The sequence below is a fragment of the Homarus americanus genome, unplaced genomic scaffold, assembly GCF_018991925.1.
Source record: "Homarus americanus isolate GMGI-L3 unplaced genomic scaffold, GMGI_Hamer_2.0 scaffold46583, whole genome shotgun sequence".
Classification (NCBI taxonomy): Eukaryota; Metazoa; Arthropoda; class Malacostraca; order Decapoda; family Nephropidae; genus Homarus; species Homarus americanus.
Window position 1 is genome coordinate 2,885,836 of NW_024731675.1, and position 25,427 is coordinate 2,911,262.

General features: G+C 42.7%; 1 protein-coding gene across 4 annotated transcripts; it reads left to right on the forward strand.

Annotated features, from left to right (window-relative positions):
• Nucleotides 1-25,154, forward strand: LOC121867787 (ataxin-2 homolog). 4 transcript variants are annotated; one of them, XM_042367891.1, is made up of 12 exons: nucleotides 1-288; nucleotides 4,325-4,455; nucleotides 7,048-7,153; nucleotides 7,371-7,578; nucleotides 7,874-7,992; nucleotides 8,647-8,882; nucleotides 9,452-9,861; nucleotides 10,463-11,451; nucleotides 12,580-12,751; nucleotides 15,905-15,925; nucleotides 18,991-19,157; nucleotides 22,040-25,154. In XM_042367891.1, exons 3-12 carry the CDS (start codon nucleotides 7,115-7,117, stop codon nucleotides 22,703-22,705), a joined length of 3,027 nt encoding a protein of 1,008 aa, XP_042223825.1. In that variant the 5' UTR covers nucleotides 1-288; nucleotides 4,325-4,455; nucleotides 7,048-7,114; the 3' UTR covers nucleotides 22,706-25,154. The 4 variants fall into 4 exon arrangements, with proteins under 4 accessions (XP_042223825.1, XP_042223821.1, XP_042223823.1 ...); XM_042367887.1 differs by lacking the exon at nucleotides 4,325-4,455; XM_042367889.1 differs by lacking the exon at nucleotides 4,325-4,455 and having other exon boundaries at nucleotides 8,659-8,882.
• Nucleotides 25,155-25,427: the final 273 nt, after the last annotated feature.

A 25,427-nucleotide genomic window follows, 5' to 3' on the forward strand; every position in this document is an offset into this window, starting at 1 on the left:
TTGGAACGTATTTTCCTACATGTTAGGTGCCATTGCACTCAGAACCCGGGGGACACTGTGTACCTTGTGTTTTACCGTTATGCATTGTTTATAGGCTGGGAAACTACTTGATAACCCCCGGGAATACTTAGGAATCATCGCCCATACTTTAACCTTGTTGTTTGTGCATCGTTGTCAAAAAAGTACCATCAAAATTCCGGTCCCCAGCGAATTTCGGCAGGCCCGTGCAGGGAGAGCCGAGGAGACCATGAACGCCAGGTCAAGAAAAACCCGATCAAGCTCCGTCAGGTGAGTCTATGTCCCTCTAACACCTCTCTTACACCCCTTAGGAGGAGACATCAGGTAGGTATGTGTATAAAACATCTCAGGGAGGAATGAGGGAGGTGGTATATTGAGGGAGAATGAGGGAGTGTGGCCGGCGGTTGGTGGAGAGGAGAGGCGCGGACTCCACCAATACTTTCCTCCAACGTCTCCATCATTTATTATTTTTTTCCCCTCGCATTAATCATCGTGTTGGAGGAGGTTGGTGTGTCTGTTGGTGTTTTTGTTGGAGAAATAACCCATAAATGAGGCTAAAAGTGGTGATAGGATGTGGTGGGGAGGTAATTGTGAATGGACATCTGGAGTTGATTCCCCCATCCATTACCACCACCACCCACACCCACCACGTTAATAACCCACCACATAATTAACACCTTCATTAACATCTAATTACCCTTACAATTGAAGCTATATTAACACAATTGCCGTATCTATTCCTTATAAAAAAAATGAAAAAAAATTCACCTCAACCAAATAAATGTTCGTAAATATATATTAATAATCGTAATGTAATTAGTGGAATAAATATATGTATGCATTTAATAATCGTAATTAATGTAGGAACTTCATTGTCATAATTGTATTTTTTTTTTAGGGTAATGGAAGATTTTTTCTACTAATTTCCATTTTTTTCTGGTCTTTCTTGACGTCAGCACTGATGTCACTATCTCTGGAGGATAGTGACATCACCATCCTCTATATACAAAGGATAGTGACTTCATCCTCACTATTTACAAAGGATAGTGACTTCATCCTCACTATTTACAAAGGATAGTGACTTCATCCTCACTATTTACAAAGGATAGTGACTTCATCCTCACTATTTACAAAGGATAGTGACTTCAGCCTCACTATTTACAAAGGATAGTGACTTCAGCCTCACTATTTACAAAGGATAGTGACTTCATCCTCACTATTTACAAAGGATAGTGACTTCAGCCTCACTATTTACAAAGGATAGTGACTTCAGCCTCACTATATACAAAGGATAGTGAGTTCAGCCTCACTATTTACAAAGGATAGTGACCAGCCTCACTATTTACAAAGGATAGTGACTTCATCTTCACTATATACAAAGGATAGTGACTTCATCCTCACTATTTACAAAGGATAGTGACTTCATCCTCACTATATACAAAGGATAGTGACTTCATCCTCACTATTTACAAAGGATAGTGACTTCATCCTCACTATTTACAAGGATAGTGACTTAACCTCACTATACAAAGATAGTGACTTCATCTCACTATATAGAAAGGATAGTGACACCAACTATCACCAAAAAAAATATTAGCACCACACTCACAATCTACAAAGAATAGTGACTCATCAAATAATACTTAAAAATGGTGACACACACACACACACACACACACACACACACACACACACACACACTATCACCATCAAGTTAGTTACACCACACTCACTCACCACCAAATTAGTTACACCTCACTCACCACGAAATTAGTTACACCACACTCACTACCACCACCACCACACACACCACCCCACACACCACCACCACCACACACACACCACCCCACACACCACCACCACCACACACACACCACAAAACAGCACCACCACCACACTTACTACAGATAATGGTGACACCTGACTAAAAATATCACCATCTAATCAATAAACTGTAAATCTAGATAATGTTTTGAATGACACAGCATCCAACAGGGTCAATAAGGACTCAACTGCAGAAGCTACCGTAGAAAATTCAATAACTCAGCTGTCCGGTGTATGCTGTAGGATCTCTTATGGATTTTTTGTGGTGTTGCTGTAGTGTGTGAGTAATCTATCCAGACTTATCGTAACCTGACCCTACCTGACCTAACCTTACCTTTGTTTTAGTACAGATAGGTCAAACCCGTTAAGAAGTACTGTACAGGTATGGAAGAATAACTGGATGACATGAAGATTAGCACTCCCCCCAACCTGCTTCCTCCCCAGATCACCTGAAGAATCACTACCCCCAGCTTATATCACCTGAAGATTAAACCATCCTAACACTGAGGGGAATAGGTTAGGTTTAGGGTGGTTTAATCTTCAGGTGAAATAAACCGGGGTGGTGATTCTTTCAGGTGATACAAGTCTAAATGGCATGTCGGCTGTTATTGTTAGCACCGTGGCAGATTAAAACGCTACCACCGGGTTAAACGACAATAGTAAAGAGTAAGGTAGTTTGATCGAGGACAGCCAACCAAGCCATTGCCATGCGTAGTTACAGCATTGGGAAAGAGGCCGTTGCTGAAATACGAACCCCCACCTCAAGAGAATACATAGATTCACCAAAATACAGGAATACAGTACAAGTTTATTACATAATTTTGAGGGTGTGTTTAGCATTGGTGGAGAAATGTGTTCATTTTAAAATTTTCACATCACATTTTTGTCTTAATGTGAGGATGTAAAGTTTAACATTATATTAAAAAAAATTACTTTATTTTTATATTGACTGGTAAAATAATGGTTAGAAGTGAAACTTTATAATTATATTCACAAGTACCAAGTGTGTGTGTGTGTGTGTGTGTGTGTGTGTTAAATGATATTGAAGTTAAAACTGTCCCATCATTTTGCGTGCGTTTAATCTGGGTTATATTATGTTAGTTTAAGTTTAATGGGGTTAAATTAAGGTTAGGTTTAATTACTGTTTGGTTTGGCTCAAGTTAAATAAGTTTAGGTCAAGTTAGGTTGATATAGGTTAGGTTAGGTTAGTACAAGTCATAGTTAGGTTAGGTGAAATGAATTTGAGACATTATTACAAATGAGGGAAGGGTTGGTGATAGGAAGGACGTGTATCTATAAAACGCGTTTGAAAAAAATCCCTCGATGGCGGCTGGGACACCATAACATCGGGTAATCGCAGCTAAATCATTCGGGTGTGGAATATAGCCCGGGAATGGTAACGACGGCGAGGATAGTTAGATCTCGTTAAGTTGGACTAGTGAGACAAGCAATCATATACAATCTCTTGAAAGATATTCCATAATAAAGATTTTCATATATACCTGTACTGCATTTGTTCCCCATCAGCTTTACCCTAGAGTAAGTATAGTACAGTACGGAACGTTGTAATGATCGCAAAAAGTCATATCGTCGATTCTGATTCGATTCTGATGTGGAATAGCAAGTCTTCATACCATACTGGGCTGCCAAGACACTCATTTGATCGCCGTTGTTCGAGTACCGCACTGACATGTAAAACCATATGTGCGTTTTTAATTGCATATCATTACTTTAAAGTGTCTGTCACGTGGAAAATTTATTCTACGAAATAACTTTATTTTTACGGAAGATTTGAGCAGTGTGTGAAATTTTAAGGGTAATTTATTTTTGTTTATATTTTCTACATATTGCGAGAGTAAATGAGAAGATGGATAATCAGATAACAGGGTGAGTGACTCTGAGTGGTTCTGAGTGACGGTGAGTGACTGAGTGGTTCTGAGTGACGGTGAGTGACTCTGAGTGTGGTCGTGTGAGGGACGAGTCTCTGTGTCCTTACGTGACTTCGAGGAAAAGTTACCTGTATATGGCGATCGTGGGAGACTAACGACATATCGAAAGCTAACCTAACCAAATCTAAACCGATACGCGTACTATGGTTGACGATATGTGCTCGTTGGACACGGGTTCGGGATGGCGTCCAAACGAAGCCACTCGTTCGTTAACTTGTCCATTGATAGTTAATTTATTGTGCTAAAAGGGTGAAGAATACATTGTTCTTGTTGCACAGTTATTGTCAACAAATACAAAAACCTAACCTAAGAAAATTATTTGATCTTTAGGTTGGATTAGGTTAGGTTAGATGAAATTGGGTTAGGAAGTTGGGTTAAATTGGATTAGCTTAGATTAAATTAGTTTAGTTTAGGTTGGTTTAGATGAAATTGGGTTCGGTTAGTTTGGGATGAGTTAGTTAGGATGTGTTAAATTAGGTTAGGTTACATTAAACAGTTAATTTTAATTATCTCACATAGTTTAATTTCCTTAGTGTGTGGCCATGACTGCCGTGCTTGATTGCTTTGGCGCGAACGTATCCGAGGGGAAAAGACTCTCAGCAGGCACCATATTTGTCCGCAAGCACGATCTACCAACCCATTGACAGCGGGCATCGGCAAAATAGTAAATGTTTATTACCAGTCATAGGAAACACTGAGGAGTATTGCTCATTTGTTTCCAAGACCACGGAGTCAAATCAGAATTAGGAAACTCATTATTTTTTGCGTAATTTTGGGGATTGTGTCGAGGTGCTAATCATTTTACACACAAGATTGGGGATTGTGTCGAGGTGCTAATCATTTTACACACAAGACTAGGGATTGTGTCGAGGTGCTAATCATTTTACACACAAGACTAGGGATTGTGTCGAGGTTTGGCTCAAGATAACAGTTGACTCTGTTTATCATGACAGGTTCTGATATACGAGTTAATTATTTTCACTTAATACATATTGATTCAGACATAACCTAACCCAACCTCACCTTAACATAACCCTAACCTAACCTACCCAACCCATATTAGATCCCCCCCCCCACCCCCAACCCAAGGTAACGGACAACTAATTACCGACAGTCCGCTTGATTTTCACCGTGACAGTAATAAGGAAACAGTAATAACCCCCCAATATAGCGGACCTCGATCTAACGAGTATAGGCCTAATCCGTTATAAGGAGGTTTCGCAGCTAATGGACCTCGATATAATGAGTTTCTGTAAATACCCCCTGTAGCTTTGTTAACTTCCATCATTATTCTCGAACACACTGCATTATCAAGTCCACAAATTAGCTTTCAGTGTGTCATCAGTTTCACACACACACAGTTGCCAGATTATACATTTTTTCTCATAATATTTCAGATTTAAACTACTCAAATCTTTCTCACAAATTACAGTAAATTGTTTCAAGTGGATTTATTTTATTTATTTTTTTGCTGTGGATTAATACAAAGAATTACATAGGTTACATAGGTCGTGTGGGTGATTGCTAGCTTCCTGTAATCCTGTAACCTTCTTTGTTTATATGTTAAAGTGCTACTATTTGGGGGGGGATATTTTATGAAGTTTGTGTATCTGTTTATCTGCCCAATGCTTGATAAGGAGAGAGAGAGAGATTGTGTGTGTTTGATGACTAGATTCAAGGGAAATATTACACTTTTCCTCCACACCACACCACATATCCACCCACACCACACCCACACCACACACCTATCCCAGCAGTACACCACGAACTATCATGGAAGCACCCTAGTTTATCTCACCTGAAGATTAACCAGCCTCTTGTTACCTCCATTTTCTCTCTCTCTCTCTCTCTCTCTCATCATCATCATCATCATCATCATCATCATCATCCATATAATACTGACGACAATCCCCAAACACAATTCACAGTACAATCCAGTTCTTACGGGTATTTTCCTCTATACAGCCTGACGGGGGGGTGAGGCTAGGTGGGTGTCCTGTCTTTGGCCGAGAGGCGGAAGGTGAAGGTCGTGTTAGAAACCATCTGGAGAGGTAGTTAGTGGGGGAAGAGAGTGTGTGTGGGTGTATGTGTGGGTGGGTATGTTTGTTGTGTGTGTGTGAGAAAGAGTGTGTGGGGGTGTGTTGTGTTTGTTTTATGTGTGTATGTATGTGTGTCTGTTTTGTGCATCTGTCTCTGTTTGTCTGTCTGTCTGTTTTTTGTGTCTGTCTGTGGTTTTTGTGTGTGTGTGTAATTTTTCTCTCCCACACCTAGAGCTGTAGTGAGGAATGACCTGCCACAAGTGACTCAAAACAAAACAAAATCTACTGTGCTTGTATGACTTATATCATTATCACCTTAACACCACCACACCCCCACCCTAACACACCCCACCCTACCCCCACCCTAACACACCCCAACACCCCACTGCAACCACACCCCATTTCACCACATTCTTGTTGTGTGCCAAACATGTGTGGAAATGGTTCACTGATTGTGTGTGGTGTAGTGATAAGGTAGTTGTGGGGTGGGGTGTTATCTGCATATGTGTTTACAAACGGTGTGCATATTTTACCTTGGTTAGGGTAAGGTTGGTATGTATGTATCTCTCTCTCTCTCTCTCTCTCTCTCTCTCTCCTTTAGGTTAGGTTTTATGATAAGGTTTATATAAGGCATCAGTGGTACAGCATTATAAATATAAATTCAAATAGTTAGTCTAGGTTAGGTTGGGTAGCTGCCATCTTCAGGCCTCAAGAGTAGCAGATCACAGTCCTCCTATAGTAATCCCCCTCCTCCTCCTAATACTCTCTTCCCCCTCCTCTGACAGTCCTCACCAATCCTCCCAGGTGTTGCATCTCTCAAGGAACCACCACAGCCTTTTAAAAATTCCATTCATCCACCCAAGGTCTCTTATCCCGGTGTCCTCCTTTCATCAATTTCACCCCATTAATGTCTCTCAGCCATCGTTCCCCTTACTTCTAATTACCGTGTGTCTTTATTTTATGTATTATGTAAATTTGTTTGTGTTTTGTCTGGTCTGTATTTGTCGTCGTTACAGCCGCACGTCGTTATCTGTTATTTGATTTCGTGTTTTGTAATTTATCTGCATATTTTCACTACTGTATATCAAAAGATCCTAATCTCTCTCTCTCTCTCTCTCTCTCTCTCTCTTTTTCGAGTTGTATCCCCGTAGTGAAGAGAAGGGGTAGAGTTGAACGGGGTGGTTTATAACGAGTGTGTGTGTTTGGTTTTTCTCCAGGGGCGGTCGTGGAAAAGGTGCGGAGAAACAAGTGCTACCAGACGGTGTATACACTAACCACCGCTTCATGCAGTCAGTTGGGGCCCTGGTCGGTCTCCCAGTCAGGGTAAGTTGATGCTCCTCGACCCTCACAGGTTAAGGTGACGCTTTATCACTCTTGTATGGATTTAAACTCTGTTGTTTACATATGATGGCTGTCGTTTAGCAATTAAGGAAGTGTCATAAATTGTTGATTTTTTTTTTTTTTTTTTTTTTTTTTTTTTATTGGTTATATTTTTGACACGTCCTCAAAGCCACTAACTCGAGTTCTGATCCACCGACAGATTCAAACTAAGACAAACGACGTCATCGAGGGCGTCTTCACAACCTTCGGGCCAAACTTCGATCTGGTTTTAGATCTGGCCCACCCAGTGTCGCGAGGAGACCCGGCCCTCATCAACCCAGAGACCATCAAGCGTAAGATGATCTTCACAGCGACCGATATCGTCACCATTAAGGTCGCCAATGTCGATCTAGAATATGCAACTAGAGGTGGGTGTTGGGGGGCGTTTTTGTTTGGGTCTTGTCTGTGAGGGCTTTTGAGTAATAACCTACTCTGTCGAAAGTGAGAAAATCTAGCCCCCCCCTGAAAATTTATGTTAGCCCCCTGGAAAATAAATTTAGCCCCCTGGAAAATAAATATAGCCCCCTGAACAACAAACGTTAGCTCTTGAAAAAAAAAAGTCCCCATTCAAAATAAAATCAAAACAATATATATATGATGTACATTTTCGATTTGTTTTGTTATTGTTTTCTTTTATTAACGTGACTTTTGTTTTCCTTTCAGAGGGATTTCAAGTAGACCAAGTTATTAGCCGATTTAATGGACAGGTGGTTGAGAGGACCCTGGAGCCGTGGCAGGGGGAGACCGCTACAGAAGATAGTTTAGTTCTGGAAGATAGCTCGGTAAGTGGAGGATCTGGCTGGTTATGTCTCTTATGTTGTTACCTGGTGATTATAGACGCTCTTGTTTATTTCACCTCTAACCTGATGTTGACCTAACCTAATGCTATCCTGACCTATCCTAACCTGCCCTAACTTAACCTAAACTAGTCTATTCTAACCTAACCTGATGCTAACCTAACTTTACCTCGCTAGAATGTGTCGACGTTTCATGGGTTACCCCTCAGTTAACTACCCCAATGCTAACCTAACCTAACCCAACCTAACTGTTTGTCATCTATCATCATCAAGTCAACCCATTGAATTAGCTTAAAAATGCCCATAATATATTCCTTCATTCTTAAATTCATTGATACAAAAATAATTTACATGTTAATTCTACATTCTATTTTGCTTACACAATTATTAATGCAGGTGGATGTTAATATACAGTCATTTTATTATAAACATCGACGCAGAATGGTTTAGACGTTAATAATAATAATGTGTTTTGATTCTCGTACGTCAATGCAGAATGATTTAGACTGACAGTAATGTATCACGCACAAGCTGTCATGAATGTAAATAATAACGATGATGAATGATTATAATACTAACACTACTAATAATAATAATGCATTTGGGCCACAAGTTCACTCTGTCATTAATACTTCTTAGTCTCGGCCGCAGAATGGTTGGGACGTGGACGACATGTTCCGCAAAAATGAGGAGAAATACGGCGTCACCACCTCCTACAGCCCCGATATGGAGGGCTACACGACGCCCCTCAACAAAAAAAATACCGCAGAGTACCGTGAGCGAGAGGAGAAGGCGTCTAGGATCGCGGCCGAGATCCTGAAGTCTCCGTCCTCCAACGCACAGTCCGAGTTGGAGAATGGGGACGAGGAGGACACGTGAGTTATGGGGTTGGGGAAATGGGGGTGAGGAGAGGGTAAGTTAGTGTAGGAAATGGGGATGAGGAGGAGAATTGTGTGTAGGAAATGGGTGATGACAACTTGGTATAAAATTATGAAAGTAAAAATAGAAATAAGTTGATAAATTTGACACATTATAGATAGAATAGTGGATTGGCATTATGGCCAGCGGAATAGTGGATTAATACTTCGGTTTGCCTTTGTTATAGCCTCAGGTCCATCTCTCTCTCTCTCTCTCTCGTGTAATACCTTCTGTGTCTTTATTCTCATTGTCTGTTGTAAAGACTTCACACTCTGGTCAGCTGGTTAGGTTAGGTTGTGGTGTGTGTCACCATCCCAGTGTTTGATGAGTTAGCCACAGCCATCGTGATGTTATAATGGAAGGGAGAGGTGTTAAATACTCGTACGCTTAGATATGCACACACACACACACACACACACACACACACACACACACACACACATTCTCCTCCCAAATATCCATCTAGATAACATCAGGTGTTTGTAAAGGTTATATACCAGCTAATTCCTGGGTCACTCTTTGGCAGATATTCAGCCGTAGCGAGACCAGGTGAACAGGCGGCTGGAGGAATGGCCGGAGGTAAATATATTCCCCCGATGCTGAGAAACAAGAGTAAGAACGGTGGGAAGCTGCAGCGGTCCACGCCACCACCCGTGGGGGCCAGATACAACAGTCACCCGGGGCCTAATCCTCCGGCGTCCACCTCCCCTTCGTATCAGGGTCCACCGCAGGCCGGTTCGGCGAGTCACAGCCCCGTCGGGGGCCTCGTCGGCGGCTCCCAGGCCTACCCTCCCCAGCAGCAACAGACGCCCAACCCCGCCGGCCACAATCCCTCCCCCGCGGCCCATCCTCCCCTACACCGCAACAACTCACAGGGCGCCCACCACGGCCACACCCCAGACACCAAAGTGAATGGTGACACTAAGGGATCCTATGGTAAGTTGAGAGGCTCGTGTGGTATCACTGTTTTACGGCCATTTCCCAAGTACATGTGTTTTTTTATTTCTTTCTTCCTTTATTTCTCATTTCCTACCTTTTTTCTCTCTTACTTTTGTCCCTTATTCCTCTCTTCTTCTTTTTTTCTTTGTCTTTTTTCTCCCTTCTCCCTCATTTTCCTTCCTTCTTACATCTTTTTCTTTCTTTCTAACTCTCTCCATTCCTTCCTTCCTAAATCCACACAATAGCAGGAAAGGAACAAGCTGAACAATATCAGTTTGAATTCACTTTACTTACTATTCTGGGGGGTGGTGGTGGGGGGGTACAGTCCTTGCTTCTATAGACTGGTCAGTATGTGTCAACTGGTGCTAATCTGACTGGTACTGTAATGAGTTAAGTGTACGGATGTAGTCGTTGGTGTTAGAACCGTCATGGGTATTGGCAGTTTTGTCTTATTTTTACTACTGTTACTATTTTACTATTATTTTTACTACTACTGTGCATCTACATACTACTACTATGTGTACTGGACAATTAAACAAACATTAACGGTTGTTCTCTATAACTAATTACCACCATCACTCGTGTCCTCCCCCCCCAGACCGCAGAAATCACGAGGGTTCCATGAGCGAGTCCAACAGAGAACCCCGCCACAACAACAAGCAGGACGGCCAACACAACCGCCAACACCACGGACCGCCCCACAGCGACGGCCAGCAGCAGAAGCAAGTCCAGCAGAAACAGCAGCTTCACCCGCCGAGCCAGCACACCAGTCACATGCCGCCGGTCGGTCAGGGCGATCACCGCAAGGCCGAGCCGAGGGAACAGAGGGAGCCTCGTAAACAACACCGGGTCAAGGAGGAACAGTTGGCCGATCTGAGGAAGTTCAGCGAGGAGTTCAAGTTGACGGAGCCGGCGGAGAAGAAACCTCAGGTACACCATCAGCAGCCACCGCCTCAACAACAGCCACCGCCTCAGCAACAACAACAGCCACCGCCACAGCAGCCGCCTCCACAGCCACAACAACAGCCACCTCCGCAACAGCCTCAGCAGCCACCGCCACAGCAGCCACAACAACAACAGCCGCAACCACAGACGCAGCCTCCACAGCAACAGCCTCAGCAGCCTCAGCAACAACACCCACAGCATCCCCAACAGCAGCAGCATCCACAGCAACATCACCAGCAACAACAACAACAACAGCAACAACCACCACCACAACAGCAGCCACCACCACAACAGCAGCAGCCACAACAACCACCACCCCAGCAGCAACAACAACAACAACAACAGCCCCCTATGCCACCCCAACAGCACCTGCCTCCTCAGCACCTGCCCCCACAACAGCACCCCCAACAGAGGCAAACACCACCCGTTCCTGCGTCAGTGCCTCCTCCTGGGCCACCCCAGTCAGCACCCCAGAGCTCTCACCACCCCCAGAACCCTCCCACCATGACCATGAGCCCTGCGGCGGACATCAACAAACCCCACGAAGACGTCGACAAGATCTCCTCGGCCGTCTCTCACTCCAAACTTAACCCCAATGCAAAGGAGTTCGTCTTTAACCCCAACGCCAAGCCGTTCAGTCCCGTAAGTATCGCTCGTGGGTTTTTTCCGACGTACCGAGGGAACGCGTCGTCATCTGGCATCGCTGTCATAATCCTTAGTCTTGGGGTGTAAGGGTCAGAGGTCGTCAAGGCGATAACTTTTCATTTTTAATTTCCTCCCCCAGTTCTCAGTAATTGTTTTATCAGCATTAACCCAAACACAAGACCCATCCCAAGGACCTTTATCATCTCACAAGGTCGCAGTTTGTGGTTCAAAGTCACACCTCACATGACCTTTCACAACTATCAAAAGACAGAGAGATAAGCTAAATCACATCACAATAACCGCAGATATGATTTTCGCTTGAATTTTGTTCCTCATTAACTGATTTCTCACGCATATTTGACCCATTGAGTAACTATAATTTATCTCATTATTGATATATTAACTATAATTAATCTCAGGTTATTGACTTATTAACTATAATTTATCTCGGATTATTGACATGTTAACTATAATTTATCTCGGATTATTGACATGTTAACTATAATTTATCTCGGATTATTGACATGTTAACTATAATTTATCTCAGGTTATTGACTTATTAACTATAATTTATCTCGGATTATTGACATATTAACTATAATTTATCTCGGATTATTGACATGTTAACTATAATTTATCTCGGATTATTGACATGTTAACTATAATTTATCTCAGGTTATTGACTTATTAACTATAATTTATCTCGGATTATTGACATATTAACTATAATTTATCTCGGATTATTGACATGTTAACTATAATTTATCTCGGATTATTGACATAGTAACTATAATTTATCTCGGATTATTGACATATTAACTATAATTTATCTCAGATTATTGACATATTAACTATAATTTATCTCAGATTATTGACATATTAACTATAATTTATCTCAGATTATTGACATATTAACTATAATTTATCTCAGATTATTGACATATTAACTATAATTTATCTCAGATTATTGACATTAACTATAATTTATCTGATTTTTTTACCCTTTGCCTGATTTATCTTGTTTTATTTATTTATTATTTTTTGAACCATGAAGTATAATTAATGTCTCTCTGGAACCCCATGACTCATCGTTACCCCCTTCTCCCTCCCCCCATCATCCCGCAGCGTTCCCCGAGCACAACTACTCCCCCTAGGCCTCACACGCCCCAGACCCCACAGATCCAGTCGAACCAGCCCCCGCAGATGGGAGCCCCGCCCGTAGGGATGCCCCAGACTGTTGTGATGAGTTCCCAGTCGTTCACCGTGCAGCCTCAGCCTCCGCGGTTCCCCAAGAGAGGTAAGAGTACAGCGGAACCTCGATATAAAGGACTTGTCGTCTTTGTATATTCCATTAGATTGGGGGTTTTGTACCTAAGGACCCTCGATATAATGGACTTTTTGACTATGAAGTTCGTTAAATTGAGGTTTTAGATTTATCGGACCCTCGATTTAGCGGACTTTTCATCTCTATACACTTCGTTATATTGAGGTTTTAGATTTATTGGGCCCTTGATATAACGGACTCTTCATCTCTGTATAGTTCATTAGGTTAGGTTATGGTGATTAGGTTAAAGATCAGGAATAATAGCTCGTGTTGATTTCATTAGGGTTAGGTCACATAGATTGAAGGTTATGTTAGGTCAGGTCACATAGATGAAAGTTATGTTAGGTCGATTGAAGGTTATGTTAGGTCAGGTCACATAGATGAAAGTTATGTTAGGTCGGGTCACATAGATTGAAGGTTATGTTAGGTCAGGTCACATAGATTGAAGGTTATGTTAGGTCAGGTCACATAGATGAAGGTTATGTTAGGTCAGGTCACATAGATTAAAGGTTATGTTAGGTCAGGTCACATAGATTGAAGGTTATGTTAGGTCAGGTCACATAGATTGAAGGTTATGTTAGGTCAGGTCACATAGATTGAAGGTTATGTTAGGTCAGGTCACATAGATTGAAGGTTATGTTAGGTCAGGTCACATAGATTGAAGGTTATGGTTTCAATAGACTTTGGTCACTTCGACAATGGAAGAGACGTGATTGAAACATAAAAATTAACTAGGGTAGAAAATATACAGGGTGTCTCAGAAATTTTATTATGTGATACTGTATATGAGCATTCAAGAGATTATCATGAGAATCTGTTAGCTTGTGTAGGTTTTATTCTGAGGGGCCCTGTATTAACTTTGAATGTTTATAATAGCAATAGAATAAATGGTTTTCAAGAGCATACAATAGCAATAGAATAATGGTTTTCAATACACTAGTTAAGCGCTTCCACTCAGAAATACGAATGACGTTCCGTTGGTCAGGGCTAGAGTTGTTTGTGTAGTCAGATGTACAGCCTGGGTCAAAAATTGTTTATGTAGTCAAATGTACAGCCTGGGTCAAAATTTTTTATGTAGTCAGATGTACAGCCAGGGTCAAAAGTTCTCTCCCGACCTAAACAAAGTACCATCGACCCCAAACAAGATGAAAAAGTCAGGGTTAAAAATCAGTTTGGAGACTCATTCCAGTGGCTCATTTTCACCCCCGAGAGCCAACTTTTGTCCGTGGACTGTGCTTCTTTAATTGTGCTTCTGTGCTTCTAACATAGACAAATCTCTGAGAATATAGCTACATAAATCACATAGGATGCCATAGGATGTAGATCGTGGACGGTAAGATTTCAGCAGGAGGGGATAGAGAGGGAAGGAGTGTATGTGGGAATAGGGGTAGATGGAGACTTGCCAACATTGCATAGAGTTGGCAATTATGAAGTGATTGTCTCTCTCCAAATTGATTATTTTCTCAAGTTTGTAATGACTTGCATTTAACTCACGGTATTGTCTCACTACTCACTACTGTGGAGCAAATGTTTAGTGCTGGGTGACTTTGTGTGTGTTGTTGATGTGTTTTAGAATTTGATATTAAGACAAATAATTACTTTAAAGATACAAATTCAGATACAATCACTTACAAGACACAAATTCACGATGCAAACTCAGACACAATTCATTAGCAAATCACAAACTCAAAGATACAATCACTTAAGACACAAATTCAGACACACAAACTCAAGACACACACACACACACCATACACACACACACCATACACCCACACACACACACCATACACACACACACACACACACCATACACCCACACACACACACCATACACACACACACACACACACACCATACACCATACACCCACACACACACACATCACCACACACACACCATACACACACACACACACACACACCATACACCCACACACACACACCATACACCATACACCCACACACACACACACACACACACACACACACACCATACACACACACACACACACCATACACACACACACACACACCATACACCCACACACACACACCATACACACACACACACACACACACACACACACACCATACACACACACACACACACACACCATACACCCACACACACACCATACACCCACACACACACACACACACCATACACCCACACACACACACACCATACACCCACACACACACACACCATACACCCACACACACACACACACCATACACACACACACACACCATACACCCACACACACACATACACACACCACACACACACCATACACACACACACACCATACACACACCACACACACACACACACACATACACCATACACACACACACACACACACACACACACACACACACACCATACACCCACACACACACACACCATACACCCACACACACACACACACACACCACACACACACACACACACCATACACCCACACACACACACCACACCACACACACACACCATACACCCACACACACACACACCATACACCCACACACACACACCATACACCCACACACACACACCATACACCCACACACACACACACACCACACCACACACACACACACCATACACCATACACACACACACACACACACACACACACACACACCATACACCCACACACACACACACCATACACCCACACACACACACCATACACCACACACACACACCACACACCCACACACACACCACACCCACACACACACACCATACACCCACACACACACACCATACACCCACACACACACACACCATACAATACACCCACACACACACACACACACACACACACACACACACCATACACACACACACACACACACACACACACCATACACCCACACACACACCATACACCCACACACACACACCCACACACACACCATACACACACACACCATACACCCACACACACACCATACACACACACCATACCCACACACACACACACACACACACACACACACACACTATAATATATAAGAATGTTTCCTTCATCTTCTCATTTAACTTACTGATGCCTCTCAATCTCTCTTACCATGATCATGTTTAATGTGTTGTTCTCTTTTTTTCTTTATCAAGATTATAGGCCGTGGATGTCAAGTAAACACCTCCTCCCCCCTCCAGTTGCTGTGTAGTGTGGTGGTGTGGTGTAGATAAGGGTGGTGGTGTCCAGTACTGTCCGTCGAGCGTTGTCTGCTGGTCGGACGGTCGGTCGGTCGCCCTCAAAACTCTGTTAAGTCGACCACGTGACTCTCTTTTGCCTGCATTTAGATTAATAACCAAACATCTGCTCCTAATAGTTTCTGATTCTAGAAAGGAACCACACAAGAGGATTAAACCATTCAGCATTATTTATTTATTTTTTTTTTTAGTCGGTCACTGGACGCTCTGACGACTACGTACTGGACACCTGCCATAGAGGGAGGGTTGTTAGGTGGTCAGGGTGGGAGAGAAGTTGTGGAGTGGTTAACACACACATACACACATGGCAGACTGATTGATGTTCATATTATCCATTAAGACTTGTAGTATAGAAATAATTACCATATTACTAACTCCCTTATGCTACTGTATGTTATATTGTAAACTTAACTACACAATAACCTTTCAAGAAATATATGGGTTACGATAATGAGTTCTTCCTCGGGGGGGGGTGTTGGGTAATGGAGGAGTTTCCCCTTAGTTTGAGACATTGTGTATAAACATCTTACAAGATTAACTATACATTAACAGTATAATGTATTTACAACTTTATTTCTAACTTGACAGCATACAGTAAAGAGCTGGGGGCTATCAGAGTAGGTTCATGTCAGGACTTATCAGTGCACTTAAGGATGTGCTGTACTGTCTCTATGATTCGTCCCAGCCCGCTTTATTTTTTTTAGTTTAATGGACATATTTAATGGTATAGAATAAGACTGTAATCAAAACAAAGCGTATCATTCATCTGAATTATCAGCAGAAATATTAATCTTACAGAATATTTATATCATTTTAGATAAGTTAATTTCCTTGGGGTTTGTATAAGAAAAAGGTGTTGTCATGTTATTTGGAGTATATTTACTGTTGGGTGATAATGGCTGTGAGTTGGGTGGCTGTTTGCACTAGGACCCCTGCCCAGCCTAGCCCCCAACCTAGCCCCCAACCTAGCCCCCAACCCTCCCTCTCTCATACTGTTAAATTACCAGCACAGTAGATAGCTATATAGTACATAATATGAAGGATGAAAAATCACTAATTGACTCTTGGCTTGGATGAGGGACCTGTGGGAAGTGCAACTAGCCATGTTCTGTCTCCTAATTAATGTGTGGAAGGCGGGTACACATGAGGTACTGTGAATAGCAGACTGGAGGATGTTGCTGAATATTGGTGTTATTGTATATCTATCAGGTAACCATGTGGGCTTAGCTGTGTTAATTAGTTGTTACCTGGTGGAGGGGTGTTGAAGCTACTCGGTTATGAAAGTGACTTGAGGAAATTTTAAGACCATTACTACATGAAAGGAAATAGCTTGAAGAGTTGGTAGTGAATATAGACAGTTGAAGAGGATGACATAGGTAGACTTGAGTGAGCTAGAAATGTGACTGGTGAGATGAGGTGTGGTTGGAGGAGACTAACTGGAGGTATGAATGGAGGAGACTAACTGGAGGTATGAGTGGAGGAGACTAACTGGAGGTATGAATGGAGGAGACTAACTGGAGGTATGAGTGGAGGAGACTAACTGGAGGTATGAGTCTAAATGTGGAGGTGGAGGAGAGGTAGAGGCAGAACAACAGTGACATGGGGAGAGGTTGTAAGAAATGGCCTCAGAGACTGCAAGAGGCTATACACAGGTGGAAATCGACTTAAATATTGATAACGATGCTTTAACGCCCCAAACACAATGAGGATCCGGGCATAATAGATAATAAATTGTCCTCTAATGAAGTTAAATAAGACGAACCTCAAGACAGATGTGATCCAGCAAATATTCTCACTGTCTAGGCTATGAAACTGGTACCCAGAGATACCCCTAACCAGATACCACGGCTAATCTCGTACAAAATATAAAAACGTTACCTTCAGACCCCTAGTTAACGAGAGAGGGAGGGATTAATCTATTTTTCATTACGGTATGTCGTATAATGTGTATGTGTGTGTGACCACGAATTAGCTAGTACTGTACTTTATATCTGTAGTGGTGATGGTCACGCTTGCTAGCTTCAGAGGTAACAACATTAATTCTTGTAACCTGTATCTATGGGAGCAAGAGTCAATGCTGTAATACCAACTGTACTATATATAAGGTGACCACTGATGACATAAAAAAAACTGACGTGGATTAACTCGTTACGGTAATCTAATCCAGGTCAGTTTGATTCTAGTTTTAAGTTCAATTTTAAGTTTAATTAGAAAGTTATTAACCCAATATAGTTCACATCACTTAGATAGGAGTTACTTAGTACGCTACGGCGTCTTTAAGTTCAGGAGATGAGGAAAGAATCTACGTAGGAGTTCTCTCACTTATCTCAGCTCTATTCCTCTATTCTATCTCACTCTATATTGCTCTATCCCCCCCCACACCCCTCCCCCACCTCCTCACTCTCACTCCCCCCACCACCTCCTCCCAGACTGCCCCACACAAAAACAAAACTCAGTAATACAGTAATAAGAGAATACTTATTTGCCTTGTCTTTAACATCTGAGAATGGCTGAGATACTTACAATCTTTACTTTATGTTAGGAAAGTCTTATGTTAGGCCAGATGTTTTGATATGTTAGGAAGAATGTTATATTATGTTAGGAAGAACGTTATATTATGTTAGGAAGAATGTTATGTTGTTAGGAAGAATGTTATGTTGTTAGGAAGAATGTTATATTATGTTAGGAAGAATGTTATATTATGTTAGGAAGAATGTTATATTATGTTAGGAAGAATGTTATATTATGTTAGGAAGAATGTTATATTATGTTAGGAAGAATGTTATATTATGTTAGGAAGAATGTTATGTTAGAAAAAAATTATATTATGTAAGGAAAATCTTATATTGTGTTAGAAAAATGTTATGTTATGTTAGAAAAATGTTTTGTTTTAGGAGATTCTTATGTTAGGAAAATATTAATTTAGAAAAATGTTAATCTGAATCGGGAGAGATAGTTTAATGTATCGTTTTTCTCTGCGACAGTTCCAGTGGGTAACAGCCAGCGGCCAGAGTACACATCACCAATGCAAGTAGCAGCCGCGACCGGTCAGCCCATACTGGCCCCGGCCCCCATGAACACCCAGCCACAGGCCATCACTACCGTACACATACCACAGAATATGTTGCCTCAGAATCCGCAACACTACCAGGTATGTCAGTTGGGTCTGTTATGTGTCTTGTTTTCTGATGACCCGCCAGTTAGTGGTGGAATATTGGGGACGCAATATAATGGACTTTCATCTCTATATACAGCTACTCCTCGACCTACGACCTCCCGGACATACGACCGCCTCAGTCGTACCAAAATTTTGCCAGATTACGTATTTTTGAGTCCCAACGTTAGTGATTGCGCTGTGTACTGACAAAATTTTCGTTTGTAATTCACTTTAAAATGGCCGGCAAGCTTAAAAGTGAGAGTTTTGTGGTGCTGAGAAGAAAAAGAGACACCCATTTTTAGATTTTCTTTGTATTATTTAAGAATTTTCGACTTACAACCTGGATTTGGGTCCCTAACCCCGTCGTAAGTCAAGGAGCTGCTGTAGTTCGTTAGATGGGGGTTTTGCATTTAACAGACCCTCGATATAAAGGACTTTCCTCTCTATATAGTCCGTTCTATGGAGGTTTTGTTGTATATTTACTGTTTTGACTTAATAACTAAAGCAGACGGAACAGTTTAATCAACCTAAGATGGAACTGTACAGTATCCCACTCAATCACTAAGACCTGGTGGGGGGATGGGTGGTATCCTGGGAGACAATTAACGGGCTTTAAACGACCAATTTCGTCCCGGGTAACCACTGACATCTTAATCACCCAGATTGTCGTTCCCTACAGACCACCGTAACTATCACAGTACTGCCTGGTTGCTATGTTAAGGGAGTACTGTGCTGTTTTAATAAGTTTGTATTTGAAGGCCAGTTGTCACCGGGTTGTGTTAACTTCTTGGATATAGCTGTGTTAACTTCTTGGATATAGCTGTGTTAACTTCTTGGATATAGCTGTGTTAAATTCTTGCATATAGCTGTGTTAAGTCCTCAGTTATCTCCTATCCTGTGTGTTGCCCGAGGTGCTTAAGTTATTTCTTTTGGTCATCGTATACCATAATGATAACGCCGGTTTTGGTGATTCATTTATAATAATAAATAATAATAATAATTGACGGTTTATTGAAAAAGTTCTGCAGCCCGGAAGCTGAAAATATACATTGGACATAAATGACTTATTACATACATTGGTGGTTTAACAAAAGCCTTCGTTAGAGAAAGGTAAAGGAACATACAGTGAACATACAGATTAATGTAGGTATTGAACAGCAACACGAGTGTAGTAACTCCCTCCCAGATGGTGTTAGGAGGAACTCACGTGGTGTAGTAGTTCCTCAGATGGTGTTATGAGGACCTCACGTGGTGTAGTAATTACTCACAGCTGGTGTTATGAGGACCATGGTGTAGTAATTATCTCACAGATGGTGTTATGAGGGGCCTCACGTGGTGTAGTAACTCCCTCACAGATGGTGTTATGAGGGGCATCCGTGGTGTAGTAATTACTCACAGATGGTGTTATGAGGGACCTCGTGGTAATTCCCTGCAGATGGTGTTATGAGGGGCCTCACGTGGTGTAGTAATTCCCTCACAGATGGTGTTATGAGGGACCTCACGTGGTGTAGTAATTACCTCACAGATGGTGTTATGGGGGCCTCACTTGGTTGGTGTAATTACCTCACAGATGGTGTTATGAGGGTCCTCACGTGGTGTAGTAATTCCCTCACAGATGGTGTTATTAGGGACCTCACGTGGTGTAGTAATTCCCTCACAGATGGTGTTATGGGGGACCTCACGTGGTGTAATTACCTCACAGATGGTGTTATGAGGGTCCTAACGTGGTGTAGTAACTCCTTCACATATGGTGTTATGAGGGGCCTCACGTGGTGTAGTAATTTCCTCACAGATGGTGTTATGAGGGGCCTCACGTGGTGTAGTAACTCCCTCACAGATGGTGTTATGAGGGCATCATGTGGTCTAGTAATTCCCTCACAGATGGTGTTATGAGGGGGCCTCACGTGGTGTAGTAATTCCCTCACAGATGGTGTTATGAGGGACCTGACATGGTGTAGTAATTCCCTCACAGATGGTGTTATGAGGGACCTCACGTGGTGTAGTAATTCCCTCACATATGGTGTTATGAGGGACCTGACGTGTTGTAGTAATTCCCTCACAGATGGTGTTATGAGGGGCCTCACATGGTGTAGTAATTCCCTCCCAGATGGTGTTATGAGGGACATGTGGTGTAGTAATTCCCTCACAGATGGTGTTATATGAGTGAGGTGTGGTCCCAGGCCTTCCTATCGTAGACGGATTAACACATCGCTGGTTGTTGTTGGGTCTCACGGGCCGTTATCACTGGGTACCTGGGACCTCACTGTGTGAAGGTTAACTTGGGTACGACTGTTACTGTTGAGTTGTTCTCACTGACTTAAGCACTGTTCACCTCTGTTTAACATTGGTTCCGTTCCTTTCCTAAATGAAATTGTAACTTCTGGCGAGAACTTGTTGATATTCCGGTGGGGAGGAAGGTTCAGGGGAGGGGGTTGGTATGGGCCAACTTAACAGTTGACCTGGCTGCTCCGAGAGGAGCGCCAGGTACGTCTTGACCCTTCGGTGGTCAAGGATTTATCGTCTATAAAGGGCAATTCGAAGCTGTCATTTGTATCGTCATTGTTACTCGATATAGTGAAGGAGTGAGGATCCTAAGGGAGAGATGAAGTTTTTGTCTCTTATAACAAACTGTCTCTCTTGACCGACCTGTCTGTTCCCAGCCACATACAAGTTGTGATATATTTAAATTTGTACTTGATTTATGAGGCAATTTTATATAGATTTTATTTGTTTTATTTTTCCCCTTGTGTTGCTGTGTCTTTAGCTATTTCAGTTTGTGATAAATTTGACCCACAAAATATCACTATTGTTTCTATATTATTTACCTAACGAAGACACGTATGTATGATTGTCTTATTGTTTTTGTTTTGTTTCAGCAATATCCGAGCGTTCCCATGATGCTGCGGTTTCCTCATGCAGGCATGCCGGTGATGGCAGCTATGGTGCCAACATCTATGGGTATTTGTCACCAGAATCCAGATTCCCAACAGCAGTCACAGCAGCACGGTCACCAGACGATGTACATGACTCAGGCTACCTTACCACCTCACCAGCCTCACCCAGCGCACACGCCCGGACCAGTTCCTCAGCCCACCCAACCGCCCACTCCACAGAATCCGGGCGGCGGCAGCGGACCTCCGAACATGCCCAACCCTCCGTCTACTCCGGGACCTTCCCCGGCACAGTCCCTCATATACCCTCACATGGGAGCACAGCAGTCTCTGTCTCAACACATGCCACAGCACTCGCCTCACACCGCACAGTCGCCTCACGCCCCTCAGTACCCAGGGCCCGGTCAGAGTGCAGCAGGTACGGCTGGAGGCGGCCACCACGGCGGCCCCGGCCAACAGATGGCCACTCAGTTTGTGGTGGTTCCTCCACACATGATGCACCACGCAGGGCCTCCGCCACACTCCGCCACGGCACACATTCCCTCCTCCATGGCGGGCTTCACTCCCACGTCGACGGCCGCCGTGCAGCACTTACAGTCGGGTCACCATATTCCGTACTTCCCCAAGCACCACCCACGGTTCGCACACTGAGGTGCTGCATATGTTAGGTGAAAAAATAGAGGTTTTATCAACAATAATGAGGTAGTTCCTCATTGAATATTGCTTTCTAACTATTTGTAAAGTGTTTAATTGCCACTGTCTGATCTGTATAAAAAAAACTATCGTAGATTTCCGCGAATTTGGGTCGCACGTCTGAACCTCGGCACATCCGGCAACGCGAAGCGAGACGAAGCTCGCGAGCTGTAACTGGTCCGTGCCCAAGAGTACGCCCGGCAGCCGCGGCCACTACTCGCCCCTCGTCCGTCACAGCCAGTGAAGCCCGGGCTTAGTAGGAGAAAACCCACGCTCGTCCCCCAGCCTTCAGTCGTGTCCGCCCGAGTGTCCGACCTCCTCACGGAGTGGGACTCGATACGTGCAGGGATGTCGGGAGTGTTTTGTTGCCGTTGTCGTGTTGAGAGATGTATGTAGGATAGTTCATTGATCTTGTTTGTTGCCGGTACAGCGCGTCGGTGGTGTACGGAGCGGTTTGCTAAATTTTTATACATATTATAAATAAAAAATATAAGGGGGACTTATGCAAGGGGTATTATTACGGGTACGCTCCCATGTTTCTCGCGCGGTAAATACATTTTAGTATTGCGAGAGTTGTACTCGGCGGGGAAGGGCGAGTCACACGGAGCTCGGCCGCTAACTGGAGTATTGTTAGGCTGCAGATTGGTATTTATTGTTGAGATATAGGAAGAAGTTATACTGTGAGGCCTGTGCTTCTGTGACAGGAGGCCTTAAGTCTTAGGTTAGTGTTATGGTTTTACGTAGACAGTTCCGTGGCAGGGCGCCGGTCGTACGACTCGAGGATGCGTGGCGCCGAGTGTCGGGTGGAGCGGCTGGAGTGCTGGGTGATTTAAAAGAATATAAATGAGCCCTGGTGGTTCAATAAATAATTTTTTTTATATGTTTTATGCATGTGTTGCATTCTTGCTAGTGGCAATATTCTATGAGAGACAAATTGATGAGGGACCTGTCAGACAGCTAGCCTAACAAAATTATTACTGAAATGTGATTTGCCTTATCATGTTTTATAGTAAGCCTCATTAAAAGTGAATATGTGTAATGACTTGCTAAGTTGAGCCTTGCTGCAAGTTTATTACAGAGGGCTGCTTGTCACACATGTTTCTACTGTACACACTTGCTAAACATTTCAAGGCATATATGTAAACCCCCCCCCCCCTCTCTTTCTGAAATACACATGCATGCATACACACACCCACTGACACACACTGACACTTAAACTCCTACTTCTAGTCCCACAGTCCAACACCTGGTGACAAACTCGGTCTGTGGAGGGATGAAGTGTGACCGCTATAGCACCTTCCTCTCTTGAAAAAGAAAAAAAAAATGCCTACATGTTCTTTAAAGGATTTAGCCTGGAGTGAAGGTCGCCAGTAGTCCTGCTAACTTCCCTGGCCTTGTTGGCAGGTGGTGTGGGCCCCCTAGTAATGAATGACGCCGCTTCTGCTGTCGTGGTTTTCTCCCCCTATAGCAGATCGGCCGATAAAAGATTTTTTGTATAAACGTCAACCGTTGAGAGTGACATACCTCCACCTATCTCTTGACACACTGTCCTTTTATTTTATTCCCACGGTAACTGTGGGTAAATTATGTGAAGTAAGTCAATAGTGAGCCTCGGAGAGAGAGAGAGAGAGAGAGTTCTGATGGGCTCTAGTTGTAAAGTCATTTGGAAAGATTTATTGAAGAAGAAAACAATATGACTTGGGGGTTTATTTTCTACGCAAAACAAGAGGAGCCTCACCAGTCGCTCAGTTGCAACCATCACGTGTATATTTCTTTTGTATTAAGCGCATACATGAAAAAAATGAGAAATTCTATTGTTACTATTTGTTGATGCATTACATGAAACATTTTTTGTATAAAGTTATCCCACCTCATCGTCATCCACGAATTCCTGAAGCTTCGGTGTTCTGTACGTGACAACTAGATTCTGTTGCCGACTCTGGCCGACAAAATGAACGTAGAAACAAACATGAGGTGAGCGTTGCGATGGGAGGCCGCGATGTCGTGGAATATCTTTTACCCGAACGACGGCACGCGAGATTGTCCGTCGAAAGCCATATACTATAGCGTGGTCATATGTTTTTTTTTTTTATACGAGAAAATAAATAAACGGTCGAAAAAGTGCAGGGATTACGAGTCTTATGACAGCTATGCTTGTGATGCAAAGGGTTAATATGCAACTGTGAATGTCTCCTTGTTTACACCTTTTGTATTTTCCTATAGACGGGTTGGTTTTGTGACCACTATTCCAGAATCAACCTCTTGGCTAAACTCATAGATCAAAATGTACTGCTGTAACTTTTTTTTTCTGAAATTGTAAAGAAAAACAGTGAATAACATGATAGAAATGCATTTGGCCCTAATTTGTAATTTCTTTCAATAAATTTTGTACATGAGGGAGAGAGAATTTTAGAACTATTTATGTCCAAGGTGTGCGTGAATGTCTGATGCTTCGAGCGTAAACGTGAGATGATGCTTTGTACTCGAGCGTGCGTGAAAGGCGACGTTAGGTTTTCACTGCTCCCGTCTTGTTTTATCGTTGACACACACAAAGAGCATTCCTTTCTTCAATAGTCTCCATTATTTTACCATAACTATGCTATCTACCCCTACCATTATTTACCATATCTATACCATCTTTTCCTACCATAACTGAACTGTATTGTCCCCTTTACTGTAC